The sequence below is a fragment of the Onychostruthus taczanowskii genome, unplaced genomic scaffold (genome assembly GCF_017590055.1).
Source record: "Onychostruthus taczanowskii isolate IOZ18803 unplaced genomic scaffold, ASM1759005v1 scaffold5, whole genome shotgun sequence".
Taxonomy (NCBI): Eukaryota; Metazoa; Chordata; class Aves; order Passeriformes; family Passeridae; genus Onychostruthus; species Onychostruthus taczanowskii.
The window spans coordinates 1786524-1806745 of record NW_024502568.1 but is presented as its reverse complement, the minus strand read 5'-3'; the positions used below and the strand labels follow the sequence as shown (position 1 = coordinate 1806745).

Genomic DNA, 20222 nt, shown 5'->3' with positions numbered 1-20222 from the left:
CCATGGTGTGTGGATTCTTATTCTTCTGCCAGCAAAGTTTGGGGTTTTTTGGGAGCCAGGGCCCTGTGAAATTGTCTTGTATTAGGGGAGAGCTGAAAGATGTGGGACAAGGTGTCTGAGGTGTAATTTAATTCCTGGCTCAATGTCCTAATGGGTAATGGGAGATTAACCCTGCATAGGGCTAATTAGGGATCCTGCTTTAAATGAGTAAATATCTTTGGGATAACATCTGCATGAGAGCAAGCACGACTGTTTTGAAGGGTCAGATAATGATATTAAATACATGTCCACCAGAATGCCAAACTGTTTAGGAGCTAGGATACAGCATTAGGTTTTGGGAGTCTTGAGTTTTAATTTTTCCACCTATGAGATGGGAATTTTCCAGTCAAAGCAGCATAAACCTAGAGCCATGTCAGTGAATTTAAGGTGCTAAAATACTACTGAAGAGATAATGGAGAGGAGGAGGGAATTGGCTTCTGCTATTTGCCCAGTCTGAAGACAGAGAGGTGATTTCTACTCCCTTGTTTGCAGGATCCTGCAGAGTGACAGCCTCAAGTAGGATTCCTGACTGGGTCAGGAGGAGCCCCTTCAGGAGGTGTCAGGGTGGGCTTCCCTTGGGCAGGCTCCCCCAGGTGTGTGGGGAGTGTCACTGGGTGTTTGTTGTGCCTGATACCTGCTGTTATCTCTGCACCGAGATAGCTGGCGCCTGATGCAGCTTATCAGTGTTTGCTCCTGCTGCTGTCTAATGCTGGGAGATGGGCCCAGCCAGGGGAAGAGGAAGAGAAGGAGGATGGGGGTTATGAGGTCAGGTATCTGCCCAGGACTAGGGGATGCCTGAGTCAGCTCAGATGTGAGGAGGTGCTGGGTTAGACTTGCCCCCAGGCAAAAGTGTCACAAATGGTACACAAATGGTAGATATGGAAACTAAGGTACAGTAACGAAAGTAAGCTGGGAGTGGATCTTGCTGCCAGAACTGTTTACAACAGAGAATGTTTTAAGATCTGTTTCTGAGACCTGATTAAGTTCCTTTCTTTCTAATGTAGCTCTGTCAGATATATCTGGGGCTTCTGTTACTGCTTTATGACCAGCATATTTTACCATCATGTTACAGCCTTGAGGTAGGGAAACACAGTTGTCCTCATTTTTTGTTAAGGAGGGATCTGAAATACTGAGCAATCAGATGACTTGCCTGAGGTGACAATGACTGTCTGTAGAAGAACCACTCTGATGGCATCATTCGGCAAGGCTCACAGGAAGATTCCACCCATGGGCCTTGACTATAGGGATATGTTTGGAAGAATGCCATGGGGTATGACCCTGAAGAGAAGAGGGAGCCAGGAGATCTTGTGGATTTTCAAGGGTTACTTCCTTCAATCTTAAGAATCCTCTTCCTTGTGCAGGAAACCAAGCAAAGTTGGCAGAGATTTGCATGGTTAAACAAGATGCTTGTGACAAAGCACATTAGCTAAAAAGGAAGCATAGAAGTGGAAGCAGGGACAGATTACCTTAGAGGAGGAATACAGAGAAATTCCTGAGTGTGCAGGAGTGTACTTAGGAAGGCTAAAGCAATCTGGAGTTGAATTTGGAAAGGGATGTGAAAGGTAGTGCTGGGCCCAGGACTGTTTGTGAATGACCTGGATAATGGGACAGAGTACACCCTCAGCAAGCTTGCAGATGATATTGGGAGGACTGATTGGTGCATCAGATGATTGTGTCGTCATTCAGAGGGGTCCCAACAGGCTGAAGGAAGGAGTGAACAGGAATCTGATGAAGTTCAACAGAGAGTAACACAAAGTCCTGCACCTGCAGATGATGAACGTAGGCAGCAGCACATATGGGGAGCTGACTGACTGGAAAGCATCTTTGCAGAGAAGAACTGGGATGCTCTTGAACAAATTGAACATGAGCCAGCAATGCACCCTTGTGGCCAGCAAATTCCTGGGCTGCTTTAGGAAGAGCACTGCCAGCAAGTTCAGGGAGGTGAGCCTTCACCTTAACACTAGCAATTCAACATCTTTTGTTCTTTGTCCATTTCTGGTCTGCCTGGGACAAGAAGGCCATGAGATTACTGGAGTGAGTCAAGTGAAAGGCCACTAAAATGATTAAACAATTGTGCAAGGAAATGCTAAGAGAAGCTGAGAAGACTTGGATTGTTTAGCCTGAAGAAGAGAAGGGTCAGAGTGGTTCTTATCAAGGATGGTGTATATGTAGAAATATTTGATGGAAGGGTCTAAATCTAGAATCAAAACTAAAGCATGTCAAGGTGTTCCTTACTGACTTTTAAAGATCTTACTTTTAGAAGTCAGATCCTTCTCCCCTGCTCCTTGCCTGTGTTTCACCTCTAAAGCTGCTGGCTCAAGACAGTGCTGGTGTGGGCTCTGCGTGGAGACTGTGCAGTAGCTTGGTCATCCCAGAGCAGAAATTGGTCTTCTTGGAGTGCTGTATCACAGCTCCTCAGGGGGAAAGTCCCCCAGCTGGTTGCAGCAGCCAGCTTTGCTCCAGTGGCTTCTGAGGGATGATGCAGTTTGGCAACAGGTGAAGGAATTTCTAGTCCTTTATCTGTTACTGTGGACAGTCTGGGGCACCAAAAAGCAGGAACCCCAAGCTGGGGAATGGCAGGCAGCTTCTCAGTGCCTCTGTTCAACCACACAGCAGATAGAGGAAAAACTACAAACAGAAGTCATGCCTTTTGTATTTGCAAGTGAGCAGGGTGAAGCTTTTAATGGAATTTGCTTATGGAACTTCTTTTGGTTGGAAGATACTGACTTGATAAAATGAAATCATATGGGTGTGTTTTCATTTGAATGAAACTTGTGCTAGAAAAGGTTCTTTGAGCTCAGGGTAGAATTTTTAATACAAGCTATGCCCCAAAATGGTCATCTATTCCAGAGGTGGTACAAGCAATTAAGGTGTAAAATCTATCTGAAACCCTTTTGTCAAAAAAAAAAAAAAAAAAAAAAATTACTTTGAACAGGACCAGGGAAGAGAGAAGATTGCAGGAGGGTCTGATGGATAAAATGACACATCTAAGAGGAATTTGAACAGTTGCACAGTCATGAGGTTTACACCAAGAAAAAACTGTGTTTCATGCAGTGAACAACTGAATTGTGAAAATCATTGTTACAAGATGCAGAAATAAAAAGGATGAATGGACTAGAAATAAAATTAGATGTGTTCATAGAAAATAAGTCTATTTCTGCAGTCAAATAAAGATTTCTGGAGGTAGTCACTAGGTTGATGTGCCCATTTTTCAGCTTTAGATAAAATGTGATGGGGCTTGTGTTTGCTTTCCTCTTCCCTTCAGCTACAATGTGCCATGGAGAGTTGACAGGGGCTGTGCATTTGTTATATTGGTGGTGGCTACTGCCTGTAGCACAAAGTCTGACCAGTACCACCCCCTACACTGGTGGCTTCTCAGTGAGACTGTTCCTGTAATCATGTTTGACATTTGAGATCTGACAGTCTTTAAAACACTGGTGGTTCTCACTGCACATCCTGGCAGTGTATTGATGGGACAAACGTGTTCCTGTGGTGTTTCTCAGCTTGCAGGCAAGTATTTTAATTTCTGTGTATTAGTCCTTTGATGAATGTTATGAGAATATGTGATTACTGAATGAAAGGGAATGGTAAGTGGCTCCTTGCAATTTGCAATTTTAACCATTTATGAGTTGAGAAGAAATAAATTCACCCTGTCTCTCTTTTCCTATTTTCTTTCTAATTTTACCCCTCTTCCATCCACTGTTGCTCCTTTTTTCTTTGAATTCATAATCATGTAACTGAACTTGCAATTTGCCCTTCATGTCTTCTCAGTTGCAGGTTAGAGAAGGAAACATTCAGCTCTTTACCAATTCTAGAAATGTTCTTTAAAGGCTTGCAAATTTACTGAAGTGTTTCACCTACTTTACAAGTAGTAGCTAAATGCTGCCCCTTTCCCAAGCACAGCTTATCAGGTTCAGCTGTTGCTGGAACTTAGACAGTGAGCTTATTGCTTGGGTGGTGAAACTGTAAGCTGGTGAGGATTTTAGCTAGACGGTGGAGGATAAAGCTAAATATATGGGAATTAGGTAACAGAGTTTCATCATTGATTGAGTTTGAGGATGCAACAAATGAAACCATATACAATTGACCTGGTAGTGAGTTTTACAGTTGAATTGAAGACTGAGAATAGAGAATAGAGACTGACTGAGGTATTTATGGTGAAGTTTGATTTGGATAAACATCCATGTGTTCGGTGTTCATCCTGTCTGCATCTCAATGAATGACTGTGCTTAGGTTATCAACCCTGGGATAAGGGAAGGCTTGGAACATGGAAAAGCTTCAGGACATAGGCTTGTCTGGCTTTCTGAATGGATAAAAGTGCCTAATGTGCTAAATGTTGGCTGTGAGCCTGGCTCACAGTCCCTACCAGGTTCCAGGATGACCAGAAATCCAGGTGAGTAATTGTATTCCATACTAGAGGTTTCAGACTCCGTGATCCTTTCATTTGAATGCACAGCTGGAACCCATTTCCACTGATAAGACACTGGTAGCAGCAATTACACTATGGCATAACTATTTTTTACTTACCAACACCCAGAAGTTTTGTAAAGCTTTTTCTGTGCAGTGGTGGCATCAACAAGCAGCACCACTTGAAAAAGGTGACCTGCTGATCGAGTGCTTTCTACAGACATAGCTTCAGACAGTCATATGGAAGCTGTCCTTTAAACATAGAGAAACATATATGAGAGTCAATGAGTAAAAAATTCTGTAAAATATGATCTTAGGATGTGGGGAGAAAGAAGTTGTCCAGGGCACATTGGTCCAGATCACTGATTGCTAAAAGGCATTTTTTGCTGCTCTTGCTGTTTTGTTCTCTAAATGCTCTTGCCTTTCTTTAGAGAGAAATAGAGCAATAAACACAGGAGGTTGGGTCTGGATTCAGAATGCTGTGGTTAAGTAATGTTTAGGTCTGCTTTTCTCTGTGAATACAGTCACAATCTCAGTTTGGAGCATAAACTCGTCAGTCCATCACTGGCTAATTTACAGTGCTGCTTAGTCAGTTCCTTGCCTGGCATATGTTAGAGAGATGGGAAGACATCACACAGGTTAAGAAGAATCTATTGTGGTGGAAAGGTGAGCATAGCTATTTGCAAATCTTTAACCCAGAGTGAGCTGTTTTATCAGACAGTAAACAGAAGCCTGTTTACCCTCAAAAGATTTAATTTCCCCAGTAAGGGTTGAGACCCCAGCACAGAGCTGGTGAGGGGTGTGTGGATGTAATTTTGGTCATGGAAGGATCTGACCAAAGTGCTTGGACAGGGAGGAAATGGGACAGAAGACATTAATGCTGAAGTTTTTCCTGCCAGGTTCAGCTCTGTGACTGATCGCCTCTAACCAGTTCTGCCAGCTTTCAGCAGATAAAAGATGTTTAAGTGCCCAGGTTTACCTGGGTTAAAAAATGAGTCTGTACAAGGTTCAGCCTTCTTGTAAAATAGGGAACTTCACCTATGGCTCTAACTTTGATACTAGGCCCTTTCTGTACAAATAGAGCAATTTCCTAGATTTGAGTTCCCTCAGATCTGCTTGAGTGTACCTGTATATTAGCTAATCCTCTAAGCCAGCATCTAAAAATACACACACCCCATGGGCACCCGCTAGAGCTGTGCAAGCCAAGTTTGCTCACAGTCAGAGATGAGGAGAAATACTCTGAGTTCATGCAGGTTCACCACTCCTGTCTGTTGCAACCAGACCGAAGATAGAATTTCACCTGAGTTAGATGCCAAGCCTGAAACATGCCTGGATTTTCAGAAGTTGTGTGAGTTGCAGTGAGCTTTGCAACCAGTCTCGAGGCTTGTAGTGATGTGTGAAGGCAGGATGCTTTCTTCTGTTCTGGTACCTGCAGCAGAATAACTGCAGCAGTGCTAGCTCAGGAGAGCACTGCTGGGGCTCTGTCCCTGCAGTGACACTGGGAAAGAAAATATCTCCAGCTCCCCTTCGGCAAGTTCATGGGAGATGTAATGTCTGAACAATTTTATAAACCTAAGTTGTTTATTAGAAAATGAGAGCTGATAAACTCTTCTACAGTTAAAGAACTTCATACCAGTGGGGGAAGAGGGAGTTCAGTCTCCATTATCCATTCTCTCCTTGGCACATGTGTATAGGGAGAACTCCAGGTGGAAGTTTTGATGATATATGCAATGTGGCAAATTCTTTGGACTATATTGCTACAATTGCAGTATCAAGTGTACTTCTGGAGCCTGCAGCCCCTGCAGTCCAGTGATTATGTGTGAACCTTGGATTTCATTTTTGACAAATGTGGTTAACAGAGACAGCAGGATCCAAGTGTGACATGAAAATTCAAAACACAGAAGAAAAATTATGTGTATATATATAAAAAAGTGATTTTTATTCCAGTCTCATCATATCCCATAGTCTAAGTCATGAATTTTAACCCCATATTTTAACCCACAGGTGCTACCTGTGGAGTGTGTAGCACAGTGTTGCTGTCACAGGATGCCTATAACTGCAGAGTTACCTTGTGCAGGGAACAACACTGAAGCAGCTGCCATTTTCTGCTTCACTTCTGATGCTTATGTGAGAGAGCATGTGCTCCAGATTTTTTCTCTCTCCAAAGAGCAAGCACAGCTCTCTGGTGAAGAGTTTGCATCAGCTTCATCATCTCATAGCATTGTAAGTTCTTTATCGTGCTTTAGTCATGCTGTGTCCTTGGCCACAGAGAGACTGTGAATTTCACAGATTAATTATACTTTGGATATAACAATATCCACGTTAAACAGCATGACTTTCTATTTCATTGGATATCTCCTTGTTCCTGTGTTTTGAGAGATGGAAAACAGAAATGGAGATGTGAATGGAAGAACAAAAGTCTGCATTTGCTATCTCCTGTGCTCCCATCGCAAACACTGAGTCCTAGGCACAATAATGTTATTAGCAGATGTGGCACAATTTGAGGTGTTATTCCAGGAAATAGTGCCAAAAATTCTGGTGGCATCCCAGCCATTTAGAAGCAGATTTGTCCTGCTCACCAGTTAGCACTGTGGGCAGGCTCTCTCTAACCTGCAGCCTGCTGTGTTCACCACAAGGGAAGAGAGGATAATAAGAGGGTGAAGAATACTGAGGACCTCATTTGTACCTTGGGTTTAAGGATTTCCATCACTTTCTAAATATTCTTTAGTGTGCTTTAAATAGTGTCTGGTGTATTGACTGGGCTTCTGGTGTCTAGCTGTGCAGTACCATGCTATTCAGGGTATATCTTAAATAGCTAAGGAGTACCTTACTATCTTGGCAGTCATAGAATATTTTGAGTTGGAAGGGATTCAGTAGGATCATCAAAGTCCCAGCTTCTGGCCCTGCACATGACAGCTCTAGGAATCACACCATGTTCAAGAACTGAAGATTTTGATCCTGGTACTGCCTTAATTTATGGTGAGAAGCAATCTTTTTTTCAGGAGTGGGCAAGGGGTGGGCCACTAAGTTCAGGTGAATGTGCTCTATGTAGTGACCACAGATGTTTTAACAGCTGAAGCTGATGAGCAGCCACAGATGGAGGTTTTTTGTTGGATTTTTTATTTCCTGCAGAGGGAGAAAACTTATCTAATAGTGATAAAATTGCTCAGAAGCCTGGTGCAAGGTTTTTGTGTGGTGACTGCTGTAGATCTGCAGTCACATGAGTGCATTTTGTGAATGGAGTGGCAGCCTGACCTCTGTATAACTGCACAGGGCATTGCATGGTAAGCGTTTTTGTTAATGACAGGCTCCTTGCCCTGAGAGCGAGAGCTGAGGGGGGGTGAGTGTTTTCCTGCAAGTAAAGTGTCTGGGTATTTGTTCACATGCTGGGAGTTGTGGTCCCTTCCTCTACCAGTTATTCAGCTGAGCTATTAATTCAGGCAACTTCTCTGTAAAGAGCTAAAGCAGAGGCAGCAAGCACCAAAAAACCTGTGCAGGTCAAGGAGTGTAGCTTTTCCTAAGCTTTATTAGACTTTCCAGCATGTCCCAGAGCTGGAACTCTCAGAGCATGCTGAGGCTACTGTGGGGAAATGTTCCCCTCCAAAACTAGGTTTCTGTTTCTGTTGCTTTGAAAGCAGATGGGAGGCCAGACCAGGGCACCAGTTTGCCTGCAGCACAGTAATATTGCCTGTATCAGGAAGGATCCAAAGTGTGGCATGCAGACAGCAACTGTTGCTCAGCTTTTCCAGCTATCTAGAATAGATCTGACAAGCAATTAGAGCATGAATATATTACAGAGCCGATGGGGGATGCCTTTGTTAAAACTTGTGACCCGTACTTAGCTGCTGTTTACGTTGGCGGCTTCTTCGAGGGTGGGCAAGACCCTACCTGCCTGTCTTTCTCCTCTCTCCTTCCCAGTGCGGAGCGAGCCAGGGAGCTCTGCATCTCATTGGATGTTTCAAATGCTTTCTGCTCAAGTCATAATTAATGCCGAGTTGTGGAGCTAAGACCAGATGTGCTGCCGAGATTATCTCCCAGGGCAGATCGGCTGCTCTGTGCTCTGTAGCGCTGGGTGAATGGAAAGCTGCCAGTGCTGGGACTCAGAATGTGTCTGATGCCTGAAGTCAGGACTTTCTTTCTCTGCCGCTCCTGCTGTCTGACACTGCCTGGTTTCTGCTTGAAGCTCAGCGCCTGTCATGTAGCGGAGTGCTGCACAAGAACGAGAGGTAGGAGATGATTTTCCAGAGTTTAGATTTGTTATGGTTTTCTTTTGCTAGAGAAAAACCAGATATTTAAGTGTAGCCTGAGACAGAGGCTAAGAATCTAAAATAGGAGCTGACTCTGCAAAGGGGGAAGGAGTGGGAAAGACACAGTCTGTGGCCAAAAATACTACTGGATACCAAGCTATCATGTGAAGATAGTTCTGGGGAGAGGTGTTTCTTTTTCATATGTACAGAATATTTAAATGGATATGTATGAATGAGAGCAATCAGCTTCTAGTGTATGGACACTGCTCTTTCTGGGAATGGGGTCAGAAGACACCAAGTTGTACCATGAACCCATCTGTGTGACTATGGAAAAGTTATGTTGTCAGTTTTTCTTGATTCCTAATCGTCTTTTGCTTCCATTCTTTCCCCCCTATTCGTGCATTCTTTTGCTGGTTGAATTGTTTAGTTGTTGAGGACTATCTTTTTTTAGGTACATATGGCTCCTACCATGAAACTCCTTTTTCTGTTGCTGCTGCAGTAATTCACGTAGTCTGTGCTTGGGTGGGCTAGGGGAGGGGAAGCAAGTTAAAGATTTGTGTGTGTTTTGTGCTGTGGAAACACACGCATTTCTGAATGTCTGCCCGTGATTTTTTCTCAGTTGCTTTCATGTGTGAGAGGGACAGATAAATGGGAACTTAAGCATGAAAGTGGGAAGGTAAAAGCAGGCACTTACCTGTGCAGGTGAGCACGTACACAATCTTTATATCCATAAACTGCCTGTCTGTGAGGCACCACATGCGTGCGCGGGTGTCTGTGCTGTTGTCGAGCAGCATCCAGGTGTAAGGCTGATTATCTTCCCACACATCTTTTAACGTGTGTGGAATAAGCTGCACATGCAGCTGACGTAGGTGTGCCTGGACTTTTCACACTTTAAGCAGATGCGGAGTCCTTAGTCCTCCGTATGAAGAAAATCTACTCAAAAACTGACTTTATCTCTGTCTTTAGTTTATTTTGGTTGAACTCAGAGCCTATGATGAGGAAAAATGTAGCAAAGAGCATATATTTTCCTGCCCACTGCATGTCTGGACAGCATAGCTGAATGTATAGGCTTTGTATGCCTGGAGCTGGTGGGTGAGCTGTTCAGGCCAGGACAGAGAGCCTGTCTGTGTCTTAGTCAGTACATCATTCCTGGCTTGCTTTTTCCACAAAGAGTCACCTAAATCTTTAAAAAACAGAGGCAGCTTGTTGGAGTAGAGGAAAGAAATTCTGTAGCTCTGCTAGCTCATTTTTTTAGTATCTCTTGAATCTTTTTGAGATTAAGGATGTGGTTCCAGGCATGCTGGAGTTTTTTTTTCTGCTTTGAAATCAAACAAAAGGGCCTAGCTATAGATAAGGGTATGACAAGGAAAGTTAACCCATAGGTTGCTAGTAAACTTTTGGCTTTATTTCCAGCTTAACACTGTCTGGAGTGTGACTGGATGGCACTGGTTCCCCTTCTTTAGAATGAAGAAAAAGACTTTAATGTCTTCCAGCGGGATCATCAAATGGAGTGAAGCGCTGCCAAGTTCAGTCTGAGCTGCAGGGCCCAGTGATTAAAAACAGGCCTGTGCCTTGAGGAGCCGGCAGATGAGGCTGTATGTGACTGGCTCCACACTGCTCCTCCTTGCAAGGCAGGGCAGCCCCTGTCTAAACTGGAGATGTTGTCATGTGCTGGGAGTTTCAGGCACATTTAACTAGATCACTTTTACAAGGTCTGGGACCTGACAGAAATTAGATGAATGACACAGAGGCACAGAACCCCAGTTCCTCAGTTTGCCCTGTATGGCTCTGGGAGACTGAAGTAGGCACATCTGCTAAGTCTGTTGCCAGTGTGACTGAGAGAGTCCAAGTGATAATTCTCCCAAACTTCATCAAGCAGATGCCCAGACTGCAAGCCTGGAGCTCTCAGCATCTCAAGCTTCCCTTTGACAGAACCTTTCCAGCCCCATTCCATAAGTAGCTCTTAGATTGCTCTTTTTATGCTCTTTACATTATTTTTCTTTTCTAAGCTACAGACAAGTTCTGCAGCCCCTGCACAGATGAGCAATTTCTCGAAGGCCAACTTTTCAGTCCCAATAACTGCAACTCTTGTGCTTTTTCTCTCTTAACACCAACCATAATGCTCTTACTGCCAAAAGATTCAGCCTGGGTGCAGTCTTTCTTCTGAGCAGCATCTCTGGTGGCCCTTGCCTATGGCTCAGCAAAAAAAAAAAAAAAAAAAAGTAGGATAGAGAGAAAGAAAAACCATGGAGCTGCAGTGTAACTGAAAAATGTAACAAAGGGAAAATCACAGTTAGCAAAATACTTAATCTTGTGTGAAATATTTTTTTCTGAGCAATGTTTGGTGATCCATTCTAATGCTTCCCTGGAAAATTAGGGTTCAGTTTCAAGGGAGAAGGAAAGGCATAGATCTGCAACTGGAACTGGGTCAGTGTGGGACTGCCAGACCTGAGTGGGAGGCAGCTGAGAGAGCTGGGCTGCAAGAAGTCTTTCATCCCAGCAATGACCTGAGTCCTCTTCCCACCAAAAATTACCTGTACAGACTGTGTGATCTCACTAGCACAGCCCTTCAGCAGACACTGTCACACAAGAAGAAACCCATGCGTGTGCCACCTCCTTTCACTCGTCCTGTGATCATCTTGTTCCTTGGTCATGTTTGTTTCGTGCCTGGTTTTTCTTGTTACTTATTTGTAATGGTCTGAAGGGAGGTGAAGAATACTGCAGCATAAGAATATTTAAATGCCTTTATTTCCTCCAAAGTTTACATCAAGGAGAAAAGCGTTACTGATTTTGTGTGAGGAGGAAAGACGGAATCCCCAGCATCTGGTTGTGCAGGAGAAACCCACAGCGATGGTGATGCTGTGTTTGTGAAGGGTCCGTCTGCTGCTCCATCTGAGTCTCAAAGGAGATCACCCTTCTATCTCTGTTGCCTTAGCATCACATTCCTTAATCTCTGTGTCAGTGGTCTCTCTTTGACTGTAGTCCTCTTGTCTCCAGAAGTCACTCACTGTAGATTGCACCTACAGAAAAGCTGTTGCTGTTGTGATCCAAGTTGACTGTGAAGGCAAGGACTGATGTTGCCTGAAATGTATTAGAGATGTTGCTGATCACAGACCAGTCAAGGCTGGGGAAAAGCAGATTCTCTTCAGTGGAGATTATGCATGCACTTGTTCTGCTTGTGCTTGCTTATGTGTGTGTCTGACACTGCCTTTGTCCTTGATCTGAGTTCAGTGTAGAACATCAGAACATGAGCTTATAGAACATTGTACATGTGCTTTATGCCTGGGGAATGCAGAGCATTTACCTCTTTTCCGGAGTTTTCTCTAGACAGACCCATTAGGAAACAGATTCAGCAAGTAGGGATTTGAGAAAAGAAGGCTGCTATTGCCCTGACATGTGCAACATCCTGACCTCCCTGTATTCATATGTCTTGCATCTGGAAAAGTGGACAACATGTATCATTTTAAGGAAATAGATATGCCCCATCATGACAGCAGGGATTACATGATGGGATTATAAAGCAATCTGTGCAAAAGCAGAAAGAGATTCCCTTTCCTAGAACCTGACTTCAGAAGCACCAAACTCAGTGAAAACTCAAAGAGATTAGAAATAAGAACTAGTAAAACCTTTACTCTGCAATAAACCCAATATATACAATGATAAAGATAATTCACTCCCATGCTCCAGGGCATGCTCTCCTGCCAGGATGAGGGAATTTCCTTTGAGACTTTTCACAGCCCTCCAGCTTTGATACTGTAATGCAGTTGTGTAGGCTGTGGTGTAAGGAAAGTTTCTCTCTTCTGATGTGTAACAAATAGGCAGGGAGAGGAAATTTGGCTTCAGGATTCTTCTTGCAACTTTTGTTCAATGAGTTGAACCTGATAATGAGAGGGTTGTTTCACTGAGGATTCAGCAGGCTTGGACTGAATATAGAAAGCAGGTATGGTTTGACATGCTGTGTCCTATGAGGAGCAGTGGTGGGTGGTTAGGGAATGTCTTACCAGAAGTTACCAACCTCTTATGAATATAGCACTAAAAAAAAAAAAAAAAAAAAAAAAAAAAGACTTGGTCACTAGTGGGGGAAGGTAAGTGGAGCCTTCAGAAACAACCAAATTCCCTGGCCTGGTATGAGGACATATGTGCAAGTATTAAACACAGCTTCTGGCTATTGGGTGGGAAACAGTGTGACTCCTATATTGCATGCTGCTTTTTTTTTTTTTTCAGACCTGCAGGTTTAACTGAGTGCTGAATGAATGATCTAAAGGTCCTTGATATCTATAGAAGACTTCTTGTAGCTTTGAGAAATCCCTGAATAGAATTTCCTACCTGCTCTGGTCTGGTTTAATCTGAAATTCTGGGAGTAGATTCTGGAATCCCCTCACTTCCTGAATTTTTATTGCCAAAACATTTTTAGCTTGGATACTCTCTTCCCTTACTCCACCAAATATTGTAGGGTGCTAGAATTAGAGTTTCAGAACTCAACTCAGTGACAGTCCCTTTAGATGGAGCAGTCTCCTAGTGGTAGGGATTGAATTAAGATCTCTGAGCCCCTTTACACAGCCTGAGCCCCTTCTAAGTTGCCAAAAGTTGTGATGCCAGACAAGTGGCATTCAGCTGGTATTGGCCAGGAACTCCATGCTCCCCAAAGAAATAGACAGTGCTTCATACTTAATGATATGTTTACAGTAGATCTGACTAAAGAATTAACTTAGGCCAGTCTGGTTTTACAGAATATGGTGCTGCTGATATTTTCAAGATGCAAGAAGTACAGCACACACTTTTTTTTTTTTGTAGGAAGGGCAATGACTTTTGCTGGTTTGTTTTGGTTTTTTTTTTTTCATTTTTAATTTTTATTCGGCAAGTTTAATGAAAGGGAAAGAAATAGAAGGAGTCTCCTGGGATGTGGAAGATTCTCACAATATCCAGTTTTAATGCTGACAGCTGTACTGTGCTGTGTTAGCAGTCCCCTCCTAGGGGGTTGCTGCCTGTTGGGCTGGCCAGCTGCAAACTAGTGGAGGGCAGCTGTGTGACAGCCTAAGCAGTGGGTGCATGCAGCAAAGGACGTGCCTTAAAGTCAATGTAGCCTTTGTTTTGGTCTTCTTGGGATGGAAGATGCAATGAAAGTACAATTACTTAATCTAAATCCAGCACAGCTGTGGATAAAAATAACCTTAAACCCACCTTCCTTGCGTATGAGATACAAACTAGCTTAGGGCAGAGGACAGTTTGAAGCATTGTTAAGCAGAAAAAAAATATATTCATCATGTAATCCTTGTTTTTTAAAATAGCTTTATTTGTCAGAGTCTGTTAGAAACCGGACCTTCACAAAGGCTGCCCCCTCCGTGTGGGAGCTTCCCTCCTTGCGTGCCCCAAGCAGGAGCTCAGGAAGAGTTTAAGCTGACCCCCAGATGTCTCTCTTGCTCTCTGCTGCCAGGGATCTTTGGGCAGCGCCTGGAGGACACGGTGCAGCACGAGAGGAAGTATGGCCAGCGCCTGGCCCCGCTGCTGGTGGAGCAGTGCGTGGATTTTATTCGGGAGCGAGGGCTCACGGAGGAGGGGCTCTTTCGGATGCCTGGACAAGCCAACCTTGTCAAAGATCTGCAGGATTCTTTTGACTGTGGGGAGAAACCCCTGTTTGACAGGTGAGTTGACATCACCAAATTCAGGCTGGTGTATGAGTGACATGTAAAATCTGCCAGGACTCTCCATGCGCTGGCAATCCTAGCTTACATGCTCTTTCCACACCATCATTCTCTCTGTTGAAAACACTGAGGGAGCTTTCTCCTGCACGGTGGTGGGTGTGGAGGCCTTTATTCAGCTCACAGTGGTAGAGCAGAGCTCATTGGTCTGTGTGGGGCTCCCCCAGTGTTTCAGCTTAAGCACATGTTGAATGAAAAGCTTTGCTAGATTTGGGTGCAGCAAACTGAACAGTTAGTGGGATCGTGTCACAGAAATGGGTGTGACAGAGGTGAACTAGGTGATGTGCTGCTTTCAGATGTTGCATTCTCCCAGCAGATCTGCCTGGAGCAATATCTTGACTCTTCCTTTGTCACCAGGTTTCAGAATACTCACCACCATCTGACATGTTTTACCTGGATGTTATGCCAGCAGCTGTTTTGTAGATGCTCAGCTTAATATTGGTTCCCATGGGAGGAGTGTCAGCCCTGTCTCTGAGCGCTCCATCCAAGGGCAGTAAGGGAAGGGCAGCTCTCAGCTGTCTCTACACTGGCCCTCAGGCAGTCAGATGATCAGAGAGATGAATGCTGTCAAGGCCTTCCAGCCAAAAGCTGTCCTTACCCTCTAACAAACATTTCATCCACTCTGTCATACGTACATCCTGCCTGGAGTGAAGGTCAGCATTGTGCAAAGCTTAATAGTCCCTTTGTGAAACAGGGCTTGGCCCTAACAGAGACTTCAACTTCAGGGATATTTGGATCCAAGGGCCTTATGTAGATCTGGTCTGATCTCTATCACAGGTCCATAAATGTGATCACATCTGGGATCTTGTCTTGGAGGCCTAGCACCATTTCTTGCTGGTACTCACTAGCCCAGATTTTCCAGGTGATGCCACTGGTGTCTGGTGTATTACCAACACATTAACCTTGGGGGATTGCTTCCCCTGGACCTGCAGCCAGTCTCAACCTTGCCAATCCTTTCCCTTCCCTGCCTACCACTGCAGGAAGAGCTAGCACTGTCTCCTGCGTGGGCAGAAAAAGTGTTTGGTCTCATCTTGGGAAGTATATCTTCAGAGTTTATTTGGAACATTCTTCTAATTCTTCCCTTCCCTCAGCTTCCCAGACCACCCATCCTCCTTTCTTTGATTCCTAACCACAAACAGTATTTGCTCCCTAAATGGAAGTGTCAAACATTTAGAAATATTTTCATGAAAAAATAAGTTTGAAATCATCAAATTGTCTCAGTTAATCTTTTCTTAAACAAAACCTTTGTATTTTCAACTGAATGTCTGGGTGTTCTAGTTCAGAATTAGAATTATCTTAATTCAGTGCTTACACAGTGGAACAGGAGTATCTACAGAAGGAATTAATTAGGAGTGAAAGTTTCAATTTCAGGTTTTACATTTGCCTTATCTAACTTCATTGTTATGTAGATAAATCAAGCCTCCACCCAGCGTTTTTAAAGCAAAATACAATTGTACAATGGTTTGGATTGGAAGGGATCCTGAAGTTCATCTCCTTCAAGCCCCTTGCCATGGGCAGGGATACCTTCCACTAGATCACTTGCTCAGAGCCCATTCAACCTGGCTTTGAACACTTCCAGGGATGAGGCATCCACAGCAACCTCTTCCAGTGCCTTACCCCAGCTCAGGTGCAGAAAGCACCTTTATTTCCACAGGTATTTGCACTGGCTAAATAGATCAGTGCTAAGTCTCCCCTTTAAGAGAGGAACCAAGGCCCTCCAGGAAGGAATTCCTGCCCTTTGGGTAGTCAGTGTGTAATGCAGCAACGAAGAGTTCAGTGCAGAATCAAAGGAAGCAAGCCTGGAGTCCCCAACTAGAGGAAAATTGTGGGTGTCCCAGTTGTTGCCTTTTGCTCTTGCCACCATGTCCCCATACAGTCTGTCTTATGCATCTGTAGTCACAGACAGCAGTAAGGGAGAGGCAGTGCCACTCTGGATAAATGAAATGCTTCTCCTCCTAGCAACCATAATTCTCTCTGTGTGTAACTATAACTTATCTCTGTATGGCCTGGGATACCTTGGCAGCAGAAGTGTGAAATCCTTATGCTTCTTTCCAACTCAGGTGCAGTGAAAGGAATATCCTTTCTTATTTCCCAGCTGCAGTCAGTGCTTTTAGACCCCTTTTGTAACTACAGTGGTATCCCAGGTGTTTATAGCCTGCCTGCCCCATGATGGATCATACCTTTGTGATGACTGACAATTAAAATATGTATTTTTAAAAGGCTTTCTTTTTCAATGTTCTTATGAAGGCCAGGTGTTGCTGTTTTGGAAGCACCTATAGCAGTCTGCTCCTGTTGCACTTTAATGCAGTGAAAGTCTGGCTGTATTTCATAGGGCATCATGGATGAAACAGTTCCTGCAGCCAGTAGCCCTGAAGCTCTGTTCTGGGCTCTGCTTCTCAGTAACAGTCAGATCCACCATCCATAACTGAAACTCCACATTAAAGGAAAAAAAAAAGAATAAGGGTACCGATCTCATTTGTAAAACACTAGAAGCAACTGAAGAAAATCACTGTGTGAAACTCTGATATTCTTAAATATGATGGAGCTGTTAAATCGAATAGCATTAGCAGGATTAGGAGTGAGTGGTATCTGCTGACAGTTTCCTGTTGTAGTTTTTCCTGTTTTCTTTTAGCTGTGTGTTCCAAAAAAGAAACATACTAAATAGAAGAGATTCAGCTTTTGGAGAGAAGAGAGGATTTGAAGCTCTCTTGCCCAATGTTCACTGATATATTTTTCTCGGAATTCTTTCAAGACACCGGGTGGGTAGGGAGGAGCTAGTGACAGAATCTGTTTAGAATTCCAACAGTCAAAACCTTTGAGGAGGTCATCTGCAATGAGTAACAGTGTTGTACCACAGGAAAATTGGAATGAGGGAGAGATACCACAATATACCAGAAGATGGGTAGCTGGAAAGCGTTCATCATGGGATCTGACACCTCAACCCCAATTTTAAAGCAAAAAAGAAAGAAGAGGAAAAAGAAGTTCCTGGATTGAGAGAGAAAATAAAAGTTGATATCCTATCATAACAGATGGGCAAGGAAATTGCAGATACCACCAGCCAGGCAGCCGTACCCAAAGGCAATAGAGGACCTGGGGGAAATACAGCTTCCTCCATTTTATCTGAATGATTGACCAGGGCACGTGGGAGCCCAGCCCATCAGCTGTACGAGTGTGCTGGCTGGGGAGAGTATCAGCAAGGATCAGTGAGAGGCTCAGATGTTGTGTTTCACGGAGCAGGGATGCATCTGTTCTCAGTGCTGTGTGATCACTGTGCACTTGTCCAGACTATTCCTCACATTCCTGCTGCACACTAGCAGAGGAACCACAGTGTCACTCTACCTTAAGCAGTATCATGGGCATATCCCTTCCACTGCCTGTGTTACCTGAGGTGCATTTCTATCTTGACAGAGGGGAGATTTCCCTTGTCCCAGGCAGACCTTCCTGCCTAGTACCAATGACTGGCAGAAGAGCTTCCTTTCCATGTGCCTACTTTGTCTTGAGGGGCCTTGATGCACCCCCAACAAATGACATCAAGCTTTGAGGTAGTGTGGGTTTCTAAATTTCCTTCCCTCTTCTCTATTGCAGCAACACAGATGTTCACACTGTGGCGTCCCTCCTGAAGCTTTACCTTCGAGAGCTGCCAGAGCCTGTCATCCCCTTTGCCAAATACGAAGACTTTCTTTCTTGTGGACAGCTACTCTCAAAAGATGAGGGAGAGGTCAGTGATCCTTCTAATCTGCCTCCTGAGAGGATGTTCCCAAGAATCAATGTAGTACAGGCTTTTTCCTCATCTCTTCAAACTTGATTTAAATTAATGAAGTCCCTGGGAACCTTTCCCTGAATTTTCCTGAAGCTGTGAATGGGGTGCTGTTATCACAGGCTGCTGCTTAAAAAAAAAAAAAGACAGTCTTGTAGCCTGGTGCTTCTCTCTTCAGAGCAAAGCTCTTGTGTAGCATAATTGGCAAGAGATACAAGGTAGGAGAAAATCTGGCTTCCTTTCCCAGCTTTGCTGTTCACTCACTAATAAGCTGTATGGAGTCACTCCCTTTGTCTGTGTTTTCCATTTTATATATCAGAACAGTATATTCTCCTTCCCAAAGATTTTGGTGGATGAGACATTGATCAGTGCAATGGTCTTTGTATTTCTTAGAGGAAAGGCACTATGAGAAGGCAGGCTATGATATTATCCTAGAATGGGGGGGGAAAGCTATGAATACTTTGCCAGAACCTTCTTACGATGTTCTTCTTTGGTTTCCAGGCAAGGGGAAGGGCTCACAAAAACTACCAAGTCTGTGGCAGTCATGGAACAGGATCGTTTACAATATGTTTGGCTGATCTGTTTCATCCATATTGTGGTGCTCCCTTAGCCCATTGCAGACTGCAAAGGCACGTTAGATGTGGTCTGATGTGGGTGCCACCTTCTGGGACAGAAACTTAAAGAGGCTGTTACTTGTTTCTTTTCTTTGCTAAAGAAGCAAAGGCCTGAGGGCTTGTAAGTTGTGGTCCACAGTTCTGTCCCTTTTCTGTGTGTGGTCTTGTCTTTGTCTCTGGTGGAATTTGTAAAAACTGTTCCTCACTGTGTGTCTGGGGTTCACTTCCAGTTCAAGTGCCAGAAGGCTCTGTGGAGATTGCCCTTTATGATGCCCACAGGAAGATGCTTCTCTGCATGCATCAAATGTTTCATAGACGGCAATATAAGTTTTTTATGGTTAAAAGGCAAATAACACTCAAATAATGTAACCTCCAGTCAGCTGCAAGAAAGCAAATTTCTGTGCATGCATGACACAGCATGTTACCACACATGGATGTGTACTTGCATTCTGGACACAGCCGCATCAGGGTGCCAGTGCACTAGTGTTGTAATTTAGTAGGTAGAGGTGTGTGTCTACTCCCTCCAAAACTTGCTCATTTTCTGCCTTATCCTTAGTGAACTCAGGCACCTCTGCAGGGTGCTGTGTTACAGACCCCACAGCGGTTATTTCACAAGAAACTGCAGCATTTCAAAGGCAGTGGAGCTGGTTTGATTTTGGTCGTAAGATGTGCAGACTGGGAAGTTTTGGATCCATTAAGCACTATTGCACAAGAATAGAGACACTGCCAAATTGGGCAAACATAATTGTACATCACTGCTCAGCTTATTAGCTATGTTGTTTGCCTGATTTTGTCTGCACAGGCTGCAGCAGTTTGGGAAGCAACATCTGCATGAGCAAGGTCAGACTCAAATGACTTGTGGGGCAGAATTCTCTTTAGATTAGAAAGGCAATGAGGAGCACTAGGTAGCCAAAATGAGCACTTACAAAATACAGCACTGCTCTTAGCACAGAGTTGTTTTGTTAAGGTGCTGTTGTAAACATGAGCAATTTTGGTTTTGTCAGGGAAACCTGGAACCTGAACGTGGGCTGTTTACCTTTCCAGAAAGGAAGGTGGAGTGCACACAGCAGGGGTGGAGAGGCTGTACGTGCACAGTAGCACGTGGAGCAGGATGCAGCACAAAGTCATACCTAGCCTATGGGGCCTGACTCGCCTCCCACATGGAAAATCCCCCTGCTCAGAAACATGGTTTCATCGAAACCATGATTTTTAACACGTAATGGTAAGCAGGGAATTTAAAAATCAAATGTTTTGGTTTGTAAAGGTATTTTGAAACAAATATAATTGTACTGGTTTAATTTAAAGTACTGGTTTTTTAAAATTTTTTCACTTGAAAGTTTTGAATGAGAGTTTTGGACTCAGTGTAATTTTTGTTTTGTATGGCCACTCTCACCTCACACCCAAAAAACCAGAATTGCCTATGGCAAAATAGCCTTTCAGATGAATTTGTGGGACCTCA

At 43.9% G+C, this 20222-nt stretch overlaps 1 protein-coding gene across 1 annotated transcript in view; it reads left to right on the top strand.

The window, feature by feature from the left end:
- The window catches only part of ARHGAP22 (Rho GTPase activating protein 22), a 108599-nt gene that overhangs the window by 77706 nt on the left and 10671 nt on the right, over positions 1-20222 (top strand). Inside the window, exons 4-5 of the mRNA XM_041415617.1 lie at positions 14128-14335; positions 17978-18110. Coding sequence (XP_041271551.1) covers positions 14128-14335; positions 17978-18110 — 341 coding nt within the window. The remainder of the gene's footprint in view (positions 1-14127; positions 14336-17977; positions 18111-20222) is intronic.